General features: G+C 34.4%; 1 protein-coding gene and 1 pseudogene across 1 annotated transcript; both read right to left on the bottom strand.

Annotated features, from left to right (window-relative positions):
* Window positions 1-4,889: 4,889 nt before the first annotated feature.
* Window positions 4,890-5,867, bottom strand: LOC140006627 (proliferating cell nuclear antigen-like; annotated as a pseudogene).
* Window positions 5,868-13,564: 7,697 nt separating this feature from the next.
* On the bottom strand, window positions 13,565-18,623 carry LOC140035303 (serine carboxypeptidase-like 2). Its single transcript, XM_072075720.1, has 14 exons — window positions 18,313-18,623; window positions 18,071-18,216; window positions 17,475-17,551; window positions 17,082-17,204; window positions 16,145-16,247; window positions 15,631-15,668; window positions 15,407-15,508; window positions 15,199-15,285; window positions 14,646-14,807; window positions 14,473-14,544; window positions 14,270-14,388; window positions 14,071-14,184; window positions 13,912-13,957; window positions 13,565-13,784 (listed from the first exon to the last, which is right to left on the bottom strand). The coding sequence occupies exons 1-14, from the start codon at window positions 18,468-18,470 to the stop codon at window positions 13,701-13,703; spliced, it is 1,431 nt and encodes a 476-aa protein (XP_071931821.1). The 5' UTR covers window positions 18,471-18,623; the 3' UTR covers window positions 13,565-13,700.
* Between the last annotated feature and the right edge of the window lie 66 nt (window positions 18,624-18,689).

Here is an 18,689-nt window from a genome sequence, read left to right as displayed (position 1 = left end):
TTTGATGACCGTCCCTATCTTGTCTCCCTCTCCTAAGAGGTTTTTGACAATTTTATTCATCTATACTTATCTAAGAATCTCTCTTGACAGAATTGTGAGCTCAAATACTTATGTTATATGAGGAAAATTACTCATATACTCTAAAACATTATGTCTTATTAGAAATTAAAGTAAAAAATTTCAGCGACTATTAAACTAATGATCGGATCATATTTTGCCCATCAAACTATTTTTCATCAGTAATTGATCACTAAACAACTTAATCAGCAAATTCATGACTATTTAATCGATAATCATTCTTAATCTTTGAAATTAATAGTACACGTGACTTGAGCATGGCATTAGGAAATGCCAGCCTAATAGCACTAATCTGTGCATAAAATTAATTAATAAAGTATTAAGTCACCTAATCAGCAATACAATGTAAAAGGACAGTACAGTAATGATCCTTCCGATTCATGCATCACCTAATGAGCAATATTAAAACGTAAAGGGGAAATGATCGGTTTCATCCGTCACATTTCACAAAAATATTCTTTTCGTCCCTTACTTTTAAAATGAAGCAATTTCCTCCTTGATATTTAAAAACTAAAATTATTACATCCCTGAACCCAAATTTCAATTTGAATCAAATCACCAATCAACCTGATTACAAATTTTGAGGTGTAATTGGTAAATCATTTAGTTAACTCAACTTGATATACATGTGAAATTTAATGAACCTAAAAATAAAAAATAAAAAATTATAATATAAAAAAGAAAGATTAATCTTTCTTACATTATTATTGTATACACTGACGGTTTTATATACCGCCATATCATTTTAATTTAATTTTAAGCACCAAATTTTATATTTATGATACACATCTAAATTTGCAAGCGAATATACTAGCGGTTAGAGCTGTTAACGAGCCGAGTCGAGCTCGAGCATGTGATAATCGAGTTCGACTCGAACCCCTAATCGAGCCAGCTCGAGCTCGCTCGATTAGTAATTCGAGCTTCACAAACTATTCGAGATCGACTCGATATGTTCGCTAGAAAACTCGAGCTCGAGCTCGAACTCGAGTTTAAAATTGAGTCGAGCTTATCGAGCTCGAGATCGAGTTTGTCGAGCCTGTAGAGTATCAAATACACAATAAAAATGACGCTAATACCCCTACTATTCGAGCAGTTTCGAGTTCGAACTCGAGCCTATCGAGCCTGTAGAATATCAAATATACAATGAAATTACACTAATACCCCTACTATTCGAGCATGTCGAGCTTAAACGAGTCGAGCTATGCTCGGCTCGTCTATTAAACGAGCACCAAGTTGAACTCGAGCTCGGCTCGTTTCTCTCAATAAACGAGCCGAGTCGAGCCCTTATCGAGCCGGGTCGAGCTCGGCTCGCGAGCTACCCGGTTCGATTAACAGCTCTACTAACGGTGCATGAAAAGATTAACAAATAAAAAAACTCTACTATTCCAAGACAAAGAATGACATTTTTTTATAATTTTTATTTTTTGGTTTAATAAATGTCATGTGAATATGATGAAATTGACCGAATGATCTATCAATTCTATTTTAAAATTTATTACAGGGTTATTGGATGGTTTAATTTAGATTAAAAATTAGGTTCAACAATGTAATAGTTTTAATTTTTAAATATCTGGGATAAATTTGTTTTATTTTAAGAATAAGAGATGAAAAGAATATTTTTGTGAAATATAAAAGACGAAGCTAAGTCATTTTTCCAAACGTAAATTCCAGTATAAACCTGTCCCAAGATATGCAAATCTATGGATTGCGCAGGGCCCTAGGAGGGCCAGCTAGCCAGTCCGATGGCATCAATTGACTGGAGTTTTTAACTAATAGATAGTGGCTCAAGTCATGTGGTTCCTGACCCCAAAAACAATAACAAATCTACGGTTGTACCTTTATTTCTTGCTATGGACCCCATCCATGATCATGATTTTTCAGGGGCTGAAAGTGGGGTAAATTTAACGCCATACGAGTCTGCGGTAGTTCCTCGAGATAATTTCAAAAACTTCTCTTGAAGTTTATCACTTAGCACTCTTAGATCGTGTTTGTATTGTAACTTTTTTGAAATTTTTGTAAAAAAATATGCTGTAACAATTTAATATATATATGATAAAAAAGTGACTGGAAAATGTGTTTATGAAAAATCTAAAAATTTTTGGTGAAAAGTTCCTTTTCAAACAAGGCCTTAAATTTTAAAAAATTTTACTTGCCTCCCTTATTATAATATTTTTGTAATATTTGTAACCCATTTCAAAATATAATATTAAAATTTTATTTTGGGAAATAGAATATAATCTCATTTGATTCGCCATTTTGTTGTCTTACTTTTAATACAAAAAAAAATGAGCTAATGTTTAAAGGTTTATTTGAGGTTCTTGCAAGTTACAAAAATATTTTCTTTACTATAAAGTGCTTTCAGTTAATTTGATGAGTTTTATGAATGTGAATTTTCTAATTTTCTTGTGTCCAAATGGATGGCTTAAAAACTAGAAAAATATAAAATGGTGAAAATTATGTATAAAATTGTTTGTGTTGTTTTCAAGTTAGTGCAAAAAGTTAATTTTATTATTGTAAAATATTTCAAGTTATGTTTATGAGTATTGTAAATTATTGATAATTTTAAATATTTAATATGTCTTGTCTAAACCAATGACTTAAAAACTATTAAAGGGTCTCTCAACCCTGTGATCAACTTTTAAATACCTATTAAAAAGTCAAATTAACCAAGTTTACAAAAATTAAAAGATAAAATTAGCATGTTATGACAATTAAGAGAAGACAACAAAGGGCAAATTCAAAACGAGATTGTATTCTCTCTTCTAAAATAATATTTTAATATTATAGTTTGAAATAGGTTTTAATTATTACAAAAATGAAAAATTAAAGTAGGGGTGAGAAGTGAAATTTTTAAAAATTTAATGATACCAAGTGATATTGTTAGAAACCTCAGGTGGGGTTTCTAAATTACCCCTAGTTCTTAAATTTTTAATGTGTATATAATTAAATCGGCTTCGTTGCATTTGTTCCCCAGAATTTGGGTTTTACTAATACTTTATGCCTCATGAAAATTGAATTTGGTCAAAATAATGCCATATTTTTTGTATGACCAAATTACTTCTACTAATTTTTGACTATACGAAATGCAGTTTCAAACTTAAAAAAATTGTTATTTTTTCAACTATTGCTAAACCCATTTGAACATACTAAACTTTGTATTTGGCTAGAACATAGATTAAATGTAGAAGAAATTAAAGTTAAGTAGGAGGAAGGGTTGGATTAGGTGATACACAGGAAAGATGTGTAAGTGAGACGTCCGATTTCAAAATCTCTCACTTATACTAAAAAAAAGAGTTTAGCAACGAAAAAATTAGAAAAATTGCATAGAAGTGCAAACAAGTAAAAGAGTTAATCTCAATACTCATCGCAATGCTCATTGTAATACATATATATATATATATATATATATATATATATATATATATATTTTATTATTATTATTATTAAATAAGGTGCAAATGTGGCACAAATTTACCAATTCGCACCACCTAAATTCATGAGAATCATGGGAGAATATTGAAGGGATCTTATAAGGTTTGTGAGACTATGAATGCTAGTTGTTTGATAATCTAGATGAAGCGAGAGGAAGAGATCAAAATTAATATAGTTGTTTTCGGAAAATTCTACGTTTGCCTTTACAACTTCTAGTCAATTCTTCTCCATTCTATCATTTGTTCTTATATATTTACTTTATATAGCGTGACCTAAGTGCAGTACTTTTAATCCATTAAGACCTTGCATATTTTGGTCTGAAAATGTGGCATCATCCATACAAGTATTATCTTGGGGCAATAATTTCATTTCAACAAGTTCTTGGATGGAAAGGTTGTTTCTAATATTTGATTGATCATAGAAGGGGGTGCGATGTACATATCTAAAGCTCATTTGGAAAATTTTTTTTTTTTATACAAGGACAAAGTGTTACTAAGGATCAGATGAAGAAAAAGTGTAGTGAAACTTAATAACTATTATACTTGTGCATATTGAACAAAATCTTCTCCAAAGCTTGACTAAAAATTTGGTTAAAAAATTACAAATTGGCGCAATTACTGATATAGATTCATAGGTAAATAAAAAACCAGAAAATTACAAACTAAATAGCAAATTAATTTCCATTGCTTTTGGTATATATTTAATTGCGGTTACATCTGTAAATCTACAGGCTAGTTTTAATTTACTCCTCGCCAAAGTTTTAGGTAGTTACTATTTGTCTTATTTCTAATAAAGATTCAATCTATATATATATATATATATATATTGTCAACTTTTTTGTACAAAGATGCCCTTCTTGAAACTTTCCAAAGGTAGTTACTATTTTTTTTTATCTTATATCTAATGACCATATATATCCATTTCGTTTACTTAATTTCTTGACTATAAAAATGTTTTTTAGGCCATAACATTCAGCTGAAACCTTTATAATTTTTTCATAAGGTGAGAATTATTAATGAAGTAAACTACACGGGAAAAATTTTTCGTGTGTCTTATACGTTAACTATATCTTATGATAATATGTTTTTGAGGTACATTTATGACATGTAAACCAATACGAAATTTTACGTTTGAATATGCATTAGGGAAAAGAGTCCCAATGACTCTTTAACTCTTTCTCAAATAAAGTTTTAACCCTCCAATAATTAATGTTAAAGTTTTGGCTCTTAATCTAATAAAATAGTATATTCGTGACCCTTTTATTAAATTCAACAGTTAAAATTCACGGAAAGCATCATCTCGTGAGATGCACGACTAAATATCAAGGACATTATAGTCTCTGAGCAAAAGGTTTGGGTCCATTGCCGAAGCATTCAAACTCAAGGCTTTGTCTCTTCTTCATCCTCTTCAATCTTAGGTGCCAGGTAAAATCCTATATAACCCATCTCTGCCAATGGGCTTGCCTTGGTAAAAGAGTTCAAATACCTAAGGGCAAATGTCAAGGACACTGGATCATTCATTTCTATAACAGTTGCTTCCTCTGGCTTGTCAACAGTTGTATTCTGCCCGCAAAAAAATATTTGCAAACCCAATATCACCTCTTGTTGAAAATTTTACGCCTTCTTTTCTCACAGATATCACCACCGTATCACCAATACTGCTGAGATCCTTACAAATTCTAGCAAACTTAGCCGAAGGCATCCTAACAATAGCCTGGTACTCTACTTCTAGAATTCCAAGGTGCTCACTGTCGATGTCGATAAGCTTCATTTCAAAATCAGCTATCTTATCTTGAGTGGGACTTTCAAACATGAAGGTAACAGTATCACAGCCATCGTCGCCTTTAATGGTGATTATGTCATCGTTTCCGACGCACTTGAGCATCTTAGTCATATTGTTAAGATTCATCCCCATGGAAAAATTACGGTCACAGCGGCAGTGCTCAAAGCCTTCAGATCTGAGCAGCAAAGCCACCAACGCGACGTGGCTGGAGTCCATGGCTTGCAAGGAGAAGCCACTCGAGGAACAGTCGAAATTCGCATCGTTCACCAAATCTTTTATGGCATCCAGAACCTTCTTTAATAAACTACCCTGAACCAGCCTTAATTCAAACATCTTTGAAGGGAAATTCAGAGGGAAAATTGCTAGGGTTAGATTGTAGAGAGGTCGGAGAGTTTTTTTTTTTGTTGGAGGGAAAGTAGGAAAGAGTCGCCAATAAAGAAGCTTGGCCTATTTTACCACTAGCAGAGGCCGATGTAGTGGTTCTTGGGCTTCCACTAGCACCCTTCAAGATTGTTGAAGTTGAAGGCGACCCGACCATCATTGGAGAGGCAAGGGACTGATTAGTGGTGAAAAAGGAGTGGAGATTGTTGGAGAAAAAATCAGTGATGAAAGTATTTTTGCTTTTCTTTGCTTAGAGACTATAACGCCCTTGATATTCTAACGAGATGATACTTTCCGTCAATTTTAACTGCTGGATTTGACAGAAGGACCACGAATATACTATTTTATTAAATCGAGGGCCAAAACTTTAACATTAATTATTGGAGGGCTAAAACTTTACTTGGGAAAGAGTTTGAGGGTCATTGGGACTCTTTTCCCTATGTATTATGAAGTTGTAGTATAGCTTTTACTGTTTTTAGTTACAAATGTAGTACAATTCTCGGCCAGTTCCAGAACCTGTCTCGCATCCAAGTTTTTAGTCTAATTTTTAATAGACAAGTTTTTTAACTATTTTATTTACGGTAATCCTTTATAAACATCTCAAAATTTTTAATGTACACGTCCCGTAATATCGAAGAACACACAATTTTTTCATTTTTTCCATCATTTTCTTCCTTCTCCCCTACCTCAACCCGCCACTGTCGGCCAGCTGATGCCGACGTCACCAGCTTGCAACCTCCTTTTCTGCCCCTCTTCCCTATTCTCTCCCTCCCCCCACGTCCCTCCCATAGTTCATCAGAATCCCTCATAGAGTTCATCAGAAATCAGGCCCATACTATAAGCAAACGGGACTACATAGTAAAGAATTCCATGAACTTTAGTCTCTGGGTGTCCAAGTATGTATCCCTGAAGCCATAAATGGAAATGTCTCAGTTTTAACCACGGTATGGTAAATTTTTCTCCAAATAGTATGTAATCAATCTAGCTTATATGGACTAGAAAAGAGAAGATCATCAAAAGTAAGTTTTAAGGCCTCAATAATTAATCTTATAGTCATAGAGCGACAAATTGTTGATCCTATACTCTTTGTATTTAGCAAACTTCAACTGATCATCTTGTGACAGGAGATAACATAGAACTCTGAACTATTGAGGTCCAACACGAAAGAGTACTAACGCAATGAAGGTATAAAAGATCCCATAAACTCGCATCCTAAGTATCTCCTAAATGGAAGTTTTCAAAGAAACGTATTCCTTTTTTATCCCAGAGCGTCTTATAACTTAACATATTGACAGAAAAGAGTAAAAAGTGGGAAAATGATGGTTTTCATCCCTAAAATTGTGGTCATAGATATATTTCATTCTCAAACATTTTAACATAACACATTAGCATTTAAACTATCAATTATTGACCAATTTCATCTACAAATGAAAAATTAATCAATTTAAACACTTGAATGAAATGTTGCTTGTCGGATGAAAGGTTGGTGTTATCCCAGCCTACACCTATTGAATGAAAGGTTGAAGTTATTCCAACCTCGGGCCCGATATGAATAGGGAATTTTGAGTTTATTCTGTATCGATTATGGAAGCGATAGGATATTTGGTTATAAGTGTGAGAGAAACCTTAACTTTTGGAATAGTTTTTGTGATGAGAAGGCCCAATAACACCCAACACTCGAGATGGCAATGAGGGACACCCGTCCCCCATGGATTGATATGTTGAATTTTTATTAGTTATTATGGAAGCATATAGCGACAAGATCAATTTTTTATCATTCTCCAGCAAACATCCCATGGGGAGCTAGCAGAAATAGGAGCAAGGGCAAAGGATAGGGTGGATGTAGGGGAGATATTTGGCAACAGGGCAGGAGACGGGAGAGGGATCCCCTAGTCCCATTGCCATCCCTATCCAGCATTGTTCCATCCCTATCCAGCATTGTTATCAAAGCATAGTAATGGCAACTCCTACTAGACAATTAAATGCAATGTTGTCCATCGAATAAAAGGTTGATACTGTTCGAACTTAAGACCCAATGTGTGAGGGGGAGATAGTTGTGAAAGGTGCAGAATGCATAGTTAATGTGTGAGGGGAAACAGCACCTAATTGGTTTTTTACTATATCTATGATTGAACTAGCATGTATTGAGATTTAAGAGTACAATTCCTTCTGCCCCATTGGTACCTGGACCCACAAATTTTAAGTTTCTTGTGTAATTGTTCAATCATATCTCAGCCAAACTCATTTTTTGGATAAATTGGATCACACAGGTCGGTTCAATCGATTGAAACAAAAGCAAATATGGGACCAATCTAGTTGAAATGATATAAAATAGGTTAAAATCGGCTCAATCCCATAGTGGAACTTAAGCTTGCTGGAGATTGAAATATATATTAGACTAACGTACATAATCTTCTTTATCTTGCTGAAAAGTTTGTCCACGGTTTCATTGTATGTTGACTCCTAGTTACAATTCGTCCACGTTTTCACTATAAGATTGGCTCTGTATTATAATTCGTCGACGACTTCATTGCATGGTTAATATCATATTTTTTGCCAATCACTGCCCGCCAACTTTCCATGTCTTCTGTGTTGGACTCAGATCTTGTAGTATTGTGACCGATCCTATGTCTCAATGCATTAGATCAAATAACTTTGACTCCACAATACTCTGAATTTTGTTTGAACTAAGTATGTGCTTATTTATTACCAACACTTACTTTAACTCTCAAAATTCTCAAAAGCATATGGTTTCAGATCTTGATGTTAATAGTCTAGAACTATATCAATATTTGTTAGATCATAGTGAAATCTATTAAAAGGATATTGGAAAAGTAAAAATTAGATACTTCGAAGATTTTTCAAAAGTTATGAATCAACGTATAAGTACTCAATAAACCCTAATAAAGAATACGACATATGAAATAATACTACATAAAAGCATGAAAAGTTTAATTAACTAAGATTAAGACTCTAAGAATTGGATGACTTGGATTTAAATCCTTCTTTTCCCTTCTGCCTCCGTACTGGAAAGGGCGATGCACTTTTATAACTTACTTTATCATGATACTGCTCCCCCTGCAAAAATCATCAAGTACCCAGATGTGAACTTTCTATTGTCAAGATCACCTGCTATATTTGCATCGGTGTACCCATCTAATACAGTTTTACCATTGACGAAATACAAACACAATTTGGAAGTTTTCTTAAGATACCTGAAAATCTATTTGATAGCATTCTAATACTCCTTACCAGGATTAAAGAGATATCGACTAACTATTCCAACTGCATGAGCAATATCTGACCTGGTGCAAATCATAACATACATCAGACTACCAATAGTCGTGGCATAAGGAATTTTCTTCATGTCTTTCTTATTTTTCTTACTTATAGGACACTACTTGATGCTCAATCTAAAGTGACTCGCAAGTGGAGTAGAGAATTATTTAACTTTATTCAGTTAAACCTGTCAAGTACCTTCTCAATGTACCTTTCTTGAGACAACCAAAGCTTTCCATTTTGCCTGTCTCGAGAGATTTTTATCTCCAGTATTTGTCTAGGCCCTAAATCCTTCATTGCAAAGGATTTACTTAATTTCTTTTTTAACCCATCCATTTTTATAATATTACGGTCAATAATTAACATGTTATCAACGTATAACAAGATAATAATAAAATCACCATTTGAAAAATTTTTCACATAAACACAGTGATCAGATGTAGTCCTGTGGTACTTGTAGTCCATCATAAAGGAGTCAAATTTCGTGTATCACTGTCTCGATACCTGTTTCAACTCATATAATCTCTTCTTGAGATAGCAATACAAGATTTTTCTTGTCACTTTTTTTGAACCCTTCCGATTGTTTCATGTAAATCTTCTCTTCCAATTTACTATGCAGGAAGGCTGTCTTCATATCAAGTTACTCGATCTCCAAACTTAATCTGGTTGCAATACCCAGAACAACTCGAATTGACGACATCTTTATCGCAAGAGAGAAAATTTATTCAAAATCTACACTGTTCTTTTGACTAAATCCCTTTACAATTAATCTTGCTTTATACTTTGATTATGAGCTGTACTCCTAAATTTTCAACTTGTAGACCCATTTGTTCTTCAAAACTCTTTTCCCCTTAGACAGTTTCATTAACTTATAAGTATGATTCACATGCAGGAACTCCATCTCCTCTTACATGACTCACAACCAATCTTTTTTGTCCTCATGCTCTAGAGTCGCAGAGTATGATTCTGGCTTTTCTCCATCTGTCAACAACACATATTCATGAAAATTATATCTGCTAGAAGGTATTCTCTCTCTGTTAGATCTCTTAAATTCATCTAGTAGAAGCAGTGGTGGAATAGGTGGCGCCTCATATTCAGGTGCATCAGCAGAAGGATCATCACTATCATCAACATTTTCTTTCTACTCTGTCTCAACTCCCCATTGATTAAAATCAACAGATACTGGAGTTGGATCTTGATCTGAATTTGAACTAGCAGGAATGTCATCTGAGGGTTTTTTATTGTCATCTTTATCAATATTTTCAATAGTTTGATATTCAAAGAAGATAATATCTCTACTCTTGATCATTTTCTTTTCAACAGGTTTATATCACTTATAGTCAAGATTTTCATGTTTATAACTCAAGAAAATAAACTGTTTTGATTTTACAACAAGTTTTGACCTCTCATCTTTGAAAATATAAACAAATGTTCAATAATAAAAAACTCTCAAGTGTTTAAAAGACATATATGTTTCCATCCATACTCTCTCTGAGATATCACTATTTAGAGGAATTGATGGAGAAAGATTAATCAAATCAACTGTAGTCCTCATTGTCTCACTCTAAAAGGATTTTGACATCTTAGCATTGGAGAGCATACATCTGACTCGCTCAGTGATGGATCTATTTATCATTTCTGTTACTCCATTCTATTGAAGAGTTTTTGGTACTGTCTTTTCTAGTCCGATTCCATGGGACTTGCGGTAACTTTCAAACGGTCTCCTGTACTCACCACCATTATCAGCACGAACACACTTTAACTGCTTGTCAATTTCTCTTTCAACTTTGCTATGAAAATTTTTAAACACATCCAAAATCTAATATTTGGATTTCAACGCAAAACACCAAACTTTTCTAGTAAAATCATCAATAAAAGTTACAAAATAAACATCACCACCAAGAGACCTATATTTCATATAGCAAATATCAATGTGCACTAACTCTAACGGATTTAATTTTCTAAATGGAGAAAAATTTTAAAATGTGACTCTATGTTGTTTTCCATAAATGCAGTCAACATAAGATAAGATTTAAGTACATTATCTCTAAATCAAGGTAGGAGTTACTTGCGAACAAGTGTCTGAATCCTCTTTTCATCCATGTGTCCAAATCACCTATGCTAAAGGTCAATTGAGAAATCACGAACTGCATTCACTTCTCATTTCCCCAACTTGACTTGTATCAAGTAGAGGGTACTCTGCTTCTTTCCTCTGGCAACAACATGATTTCTTTTGTTGAGTTTCCATTTGCCTCCGCCTTGCGAGTTATGGTTGCCCTCATCATCAAGTTTTCTTGTAGAAATAAGATTAAGACAAATATCAAGAACATGTCGAGCATTTCTCAAGATCAGCTGGCACCCGGTATCTGTGCATCCATGGCATTTTAATTTTTATCTTCAGCTTAGTTAGGCCATAATTAATTATGTATCAGTAATTTGGCACGTTTCTTCTGTGGTTTAATGCTTTTGTTGAAGTGCGATGTAAGATTATTCCACATTTTCTCTAGTAGTATATTCTTGAGGAATTTATCTATCTTTGCTATAGCTATTTCTAATTCAAAGTTAGTTTTAGTTGCTTTCAATTACTTTGTGAAAGTACATCAAAAGCCAAGGGTGATGAATCCAAAAAGATATAGCATCAAGTTACAAAGCTTCAACCTGTAAGTTGTTAGATTTTCTGAAAATATAGAGAATACCTCTCTTCATAGTTTGTGATTTTGCTATCTAGTGCAACAGCCAGGTACATCATCATCATCGTTGCCAAATTCATGTAATGCAATTGATTTGAAGTCTTTGCATTGCCCTGAAGTTTGACGCACTTTGGATTATCAACCTTATTCTATATAGCTCAGTGATTTTTTTCCCCTTGTCAACTGCCATGCGTATTCATACTCATATACAAAAAAAAAAAAAAAAAAAAATTGCATGCCATGCTGGATAAAAGAAGAATACACTAAAATTCAATCACTTCCTTAATCCACATATTTGCTTGGGCATACTGTCTTTAGTTCCCTACGCCCATCACGCGATTTATGCCTCCTAGTACTCTTAATACATTTAGCCAAAACTTAGAAGATTCGAATATCAAATATTCAGTAGTTCAGATTAAGTCACACCATTTGATGAGATGAATAACATAATTTGACCCATTAAATTTCTAGAGATCTAATCTACTCAAGTGTAAGTCAAGTGTAAACTTTCGATAACTATATCATCAATGGCCACAAACACGTAAGTTTGGGCTACCCAAAACAAAAAGGCTATTAAGGTACTTTTGAGTCACAGTTTCGCTTAAAAAGTGATTAGATCAATCCTAGACACGAGGGATTTCTTCTGTTGATCTTCTTTTGGTTTTAAAAGTGTTCTCAAGAAAATTACTTTTCGATTATGTATAAGAAATTCCTTTTCTCGCTTCTCCTCATCTTTTAAAAGCTTTGGTAGATTCCCTCCATTCCTGTTTAATGGAGTAACAATTTTTTTTTAATATTTGAATTCCTTGGCTAACGTTACTTTCCTGTGAATTCAAAATTTTATTTATTGCAAAATAGAGGAAATTTATTTCAATGACATATCTTCAAAGTAAAAGCTTCAACAGTCATATAGAAAGGTTTGGAGGCGTAACGTGATTCCCATTTTAACTACTACATTTTATTCATTTTTCTACTATTCATATCTCAATAAGAAGGCAAGGGTGAATTCTTAGTTTGTGATGAAAAAAAAAAAAGAATTCTACAACGAGGGCGTTTCCTGGGGGAGTTTCTGTAAATGGGGGGTCTTCGCATTTTGAGAATGCGAACTCAGTGAGCTCCCACTACCCAGCGCCAAGACCCCATTTCAATTTCAGTATGTCAAATGTTGTGTAACCGGTGATTTTTATCTAAAAATATCTACATTCGCATCAATTGTAAAAGGTAAAACACGCAAGATTTAATCGCTAGATATTTGATTTCTTTTCCTTTTCAACTACCAAACAAATAACATGCACCTCATAAAAATAACTTATATAATTTTTAATTAGCATTGCGTTATGGAATTTCTAAAATTACAATAAAAAAATTGTAACAGATATTAATGACTATTAATTATTAGATTCTTATAACTAATATTCATCGTTGTCAACAAATAAATACGATTCATTAATAACAAAGGAAAATTAGAATTTGATAAATAAATTTATTTCACAAAAAAGGATCAAAAGTTAGTATTTTATTCATAAAATATAGTCAACACCTTACATGTTAATAATTTCATTCTATTTTTACATTGATCTAATTTATTTCCACCATTTAAATGTATTATAATAAAATAACGTATTTCATAAATTTTTTTTAAGGAATGCAAACGCGCATGTGACATCTTAAAACATTTTGTTTTAGTACAAAAATATAAATCTCTGCCTCCAAAAAAAAAAAGAAAAAAAATTTGCATCTCTGTAATGCGAGCTCTGTTGAGCTCGCATTTCAGGAATGCGAGCTCTCAACAGAGCTCGCATTCGTGAAATGCGAACTCTCCTGAGCTCGCATTTCACGAATGCGAAAACCCCCCGACAGAATTCCTCGCCACAATCACCCCTTTTGTAGAATTTTTTTAAAATCCATCACAAACTTAGAAATTTCTCAAGAAGGCAACCCATTGGAGACTTGGAGTAGAAGCGTCTCATGACCCAAAGTTACAATAATTTATATTTAAGAGTGGAACATTTGATGCTCAGGAGTCATCAAAGATGTTCATATCCATATGCCAACTGATTAGAGAGGCTGATGCGATATCCATCTCTCAAACATAGTTCTGCATTCGGCAGGCTTGAACTCATAAGCAGCATGGCCTCCTCCCTTCACCCAAAAAGAAGAAAAAGAAAAAAGGGGTGCTAGTTAGTCCCAAGAATGTTCTAACCTTGTTGTTAGTCGTTACCATGTGAACAAATCTTGCACTGAAGCAATAGAAACGGGAATTTCTTGCCTTCACTGTTGCAAATGTCATCTCATTTGCGTAGGTCCTTGTGTAACTGGAAGCAGGAAAACAGAACAAATTTAGATGAGTTGGGTAAAGCCATCTTTTTATCTCGTGCTAATCGTGGTGTAATCAAGAAAAGAAACATTGTTCAATTTTGAACCAAACCCGGCAACTTGGCCTTCATGAATCCACTGTCTCCAATCGTCAATAATTGGGTAATGTAGAGATCTTATCCACGCTTGAGTTTCAATGTGCGGTACCATCAGATCATGGTCACCACTGAATCACAAAGTACTCCACTTTCAATACTTAAAATCACTGCTGTTAACCTACATGCATCAAGATTCAGAGTTAGGTACCAAACCTGTATATAAGGGATCTATAACCTTTAGTGCTAAGGTTTGCATGATATGGTACAACACTCCCTGCATTTTTTGTGTATGGCAAGGCATCCCTGCAGCTTACCCACTGTCCGATAGTTTCCTGCAATGTGATTACAGAAATCAGTTCAGGCTTGCTTCGGCATTCTTCAAATGCTACATACCATAGTGCTTGATTTAGACATACCCTTAGCACATGGAGGGCCTCTTGGACGCTCTTGTTGTTAGCCCAGTGCTGAAGGAGCATAATCCGTTCTGTCTACGATTGCCAGTGAACAGAAGAAATGCGATCAGTTGTGCTACCAAGAACTGATGCTCTTATCCACGAGTTTACATAGAACAATACTAGTAGTATCTTACTCGACATATGACTGGAGTCGATTCCCGAATGTCTAGCTCTTCTAACTTCTCATACGACATTTGTATAATGGATCTCCCACCAGTAAATAATTTATTTGGCTCTCGTGAAAGGGGATGACATATGGGAATCAAGATATTTTGTTTGTCAATATTACAAAGCAACTGCAGAAGCAAATTATTAACCATCATTCTGGTTGCCCGTTCCTTTATTCTGATTCTTCCCACCTTTTCACCTTTGTGGCCCGCAAATTAAAGGGAAGGGGTAGGAACCAATTCTTAGTACAACCGTTTCATGACAGAAGTATGATGTTCAATTACTGCTTGTGTAAGCCCCTAACATTAACTGCAACTCTGTTACGAAATTGTATGAGCAAGTTTCAATAAATTACTTCTTGTTCAAATGATATTAGACTATTCAGGAACGGTTATATTGACGATCCTTAACTCTGTCTCTCTTTCTTGAGTTTAGGGGGCGCTTTAAGTAAATCCATTAGGCCTTGCCTAATTTTTGAAAATAGAGTCACATAAAAATTGCATAGATATGATTGCTTGCCTCATTGTATGCCTGCATATTTTTCAAACACACTGCATTACTGGGATCTATGATTTTATATTCCCCTTTACAGCTAACCTTCAAGGACTGCATTGTAAATATATAGGTCAATTAGAAAATCACGGGTAATTTTACATTGTAAGAATGCATGTGACAAATGACAGTGTTCTAAGATATCAATAGGTAACAAACAAAAGAAATAAGTTACCTCATAGAGTTCCTCAGAAATCAGCCCCATCCCATAAACAAACGGAACCCTATAGTTCAGAATTCCTGAAACCTTCGTTACTGGATTTCCGAGTATGTATCCCTGAAGCCATAAATGGAAACGTCTCAGTTTTAAACTTCAGGATGGTAAATTTTTCTCCAAATAGTATGTAATCAATCAAGATTAGGTAGACTAGAAAAGAGAAGATCATCAAAGGTATAGACCTTAAGATCAATACGCGGTTCAATGCCGTCCTTGTTTCCTGGAATAACTCCAAAATACATGTAAGTTTTAGGGCTTAATAGTCATAGAACAACAAAGCATTGATCCTATACTCTCTGTATCTAGCAAACTTCAACTGATCATCTTGTAGCAGGAGATAATGTAGAAATCTGAACTGGTCAAAGAAACGTTTTCTTGCTTTGTTCTGGAGCGTCTTATAACTTAACATATGGACAGAAAAGAATAAAAAGCCCGCAAATTTCTGAGGGAACTTTTAACCATTTTTCCCCGTCTTAAAGCTCTGCATTATGGTAATAAAACCCATTTAGCTTAAGGTGGCAACTATATTCCTACCTAAAGAGACTTCGCATATACTACAAGCTTACAGAAAGCATTTATAGTATATTCAGATCTCTTACAACGCCTATGTATCTCTGTATAACAATTTCAATAATCAGATTGTAACACAACCAAAAAACTTCCCCAGGGTAAAGAGCCACATTGAAAAAATCTTACCATTTGATATAAGTTGAGTTAATATTGGAACAGGAATGCCCCCATACGAGATTCCACTAACATAGAATGGATTCGACTTGTACTCTGGGTGATCATGTAGCCACTGCAGTATAATCAACTATCAAAACGAATCTTGTAAAAGGTAAACATCTTTTAAGTACAATTGCTTTCCCATTCAAGGGAAATTAAGTTTTTAACTCGAGGTTCAAATGGGTAAAAACGCTACAAATATCGCCTGCCCAAGCCTCTATGATTGGCAGTTGTAATTGCACTGTGTACCATAGGCACTAGCAAACCAATTGTAGACATTAAGATACAACAACATGCAAAAAGACAATAAATTGCCTCGCTTATTGAAATTTGTACCCAAAATTGAATTGTAAGCATCAAATTCAAAATTAGTCATCTTCCACTATCTTTTCAAGGTAAAACTGTAAGTTCATTGATATGGGACAAGTTTGTACAAGAGATAGAATATCTCAGTATACATGTTAAACTAATTATCATAGGAGGCCGTATCAGAACATTTCACTAACTAAACACTGAGTGGGATATTCCATTCTAGAGATTGCCACATTTCATGAGACTTTGGGATCTTTCCCCATGCAAGAGACCTCCTCTACTATGGCTTCCATGACGCTGACTGTCGAAACTACCATAGCCAATTATTATTGATGTAACTTTTATTCATCTTCCACTGTCAACTGTTCTATACGATCAAAACTGTGTTCATAGAGAACTTGAATCCAATGGAGGCAATTTTGGGACGGCCATGAAGGATTCCACTATTCTGAAGGAAAATAATTAAATGATAGTACACTGGTCTTTTTGCATAATAAAGGGTCTAGAGACAAATATGGCATTTTCCTAATTAGTAATTGTCCAACGTTCCATGAAGCCTTACGATTCATTAATTAGCTGAGTGATGGGCGTGTACCTTCCTGATAAATTCATAAGCTTGATCAGAGGCTTGAAAATCTGAAGATTGAGAAGCTTTTGCAGTCTTAGCATAAGAAAAACCCGTTCCAACTGGCGAATCCAGAAAGATGATGCTTACAACCTAACAAGTAACAAGAAATGATTCTCAATCTTGCAGTCTACTCGAATTCTTAATCTTGAAAATTAGGTTTGTTTGGATAAAGATTATTTGAACATTATTTCAAAAAAAAAGAAAAAAGAAAAAATTTGGAACCTTATTTATATATGTATCTCAATAACCTTTTCATGTAACACTTCTATGAGTCTAAGATATACTCATCAACTTAAATCTCTTTTTCTCTGGCAAGAAAATAAAATAAAAGAAAAAGAGAAACTCAATTCTTGAGTTTACCTTGGTCCAAGTAGAGGGATTTAATACCAACTTGGGCAGAGTTCCGTCGAACGACAATGGCTCCAAAATTACTGGTCCTGCAACAGGAAATCACGGGCCAGTGACTTGATCAAATGCTGGCACTCCAGTTTTTCAGTCATTATCACTTGAACATTAAAGACAAATAAAGATTATGGCTCCATTTGAAATAGGTGTTTTTAGGAATGTTTTTCAAAAGCCTTATTATAGCAATGCATATGAAAAAATATTTAGGTGCGTGTTTTTGGAGCTTAATTTATATTTTGGGCATTTTAATTTGCTGTGAATGTGTAGTTAGTTATTGTACAAATGTTTGTAGCAGTTGCTACCGGCGACAAATGGATGCTATTCAATAAAATTAATACTTTTACCCAAAAAAACAAAACAAAACAAAAGACCTTACATAAAGCTTCGTCAACCAGACAACGTCTTTTGTCTTTTTTGCAGAGTTTCAACCAGAAAGGCTGTTTGCAGAGTTTCAAGATTATACAAAATCAAGATCAAAATAGTGCCGCAATTGTTCCTTTTTTTTTTTTTTTTGTGACACCTACTGCAAAGTGTAAGGCATTAGAATTCACCTATCCCAAAGAGAAATGCAATAAATGAACTGCAGCCAGGTCCTCCATCTAACCAAATGATAAGAGGATCCGATTCAGGATTTGACTCTGACTTGATAAAAGCGTAGAAGAGCTGCACATCCTCTGATTCACCAACTCCAATATACCTGATAATATCAGAAAATGGATCAAGTATTTCTTCTAAGTTTTGATCAATGTTAATTTCTAGTGTTATTATATATATGTTATACTTAGTGGCTCACCCGGTTTCGAGTTCAAAGGGGAGGGGTCCTTCAAATCCTGGAAGAAACTTAACTATGGAACCAGCCATCGCAAGGTTTGAACAAGCTTGAACATAAACTAGCAGCAAGAACAGGTTGCAGAAGATAGGATGCCTTAGGAGCACCTGCAACTTCTCCATTGAGCTTGGCCTATCTCTCGTTTTGGGATCTAGGCAGAGCAACTTTAGACTCCAGATCCTTGGATAGAGCTCTTGGAACCTTGGAACTCTAACCCACAAGCTGCTATGTCTACGGAGAATCGCCTTATCGGAGCCAATAATTTAACTGACCCTAGCAACACAAATGTCTTGTTTGCCAACTCATGCATTGGGAAGAGGAACAACCGTTCCTGACAATTC

The sequence above is a fragment of the Coffea arabica genome, chromosome 1c (genome assembly GCF_036785885.1).
Source record: "Coffea arabica cultivar ET-39 chromosome 1c, Coffea Arabica ET-39 HiFi, whole genome shotgun sequence".
NCBI classification, from domain to species: Eukaryota; Viridiplantae; Streptophyta; class Magnoliopsida; order Gentianales; family Rubiaceae; genus Coffea; species Coffea arabica.
This window is presented reverse-complemented; position numbering and strand designations above follow the sequence as displayed.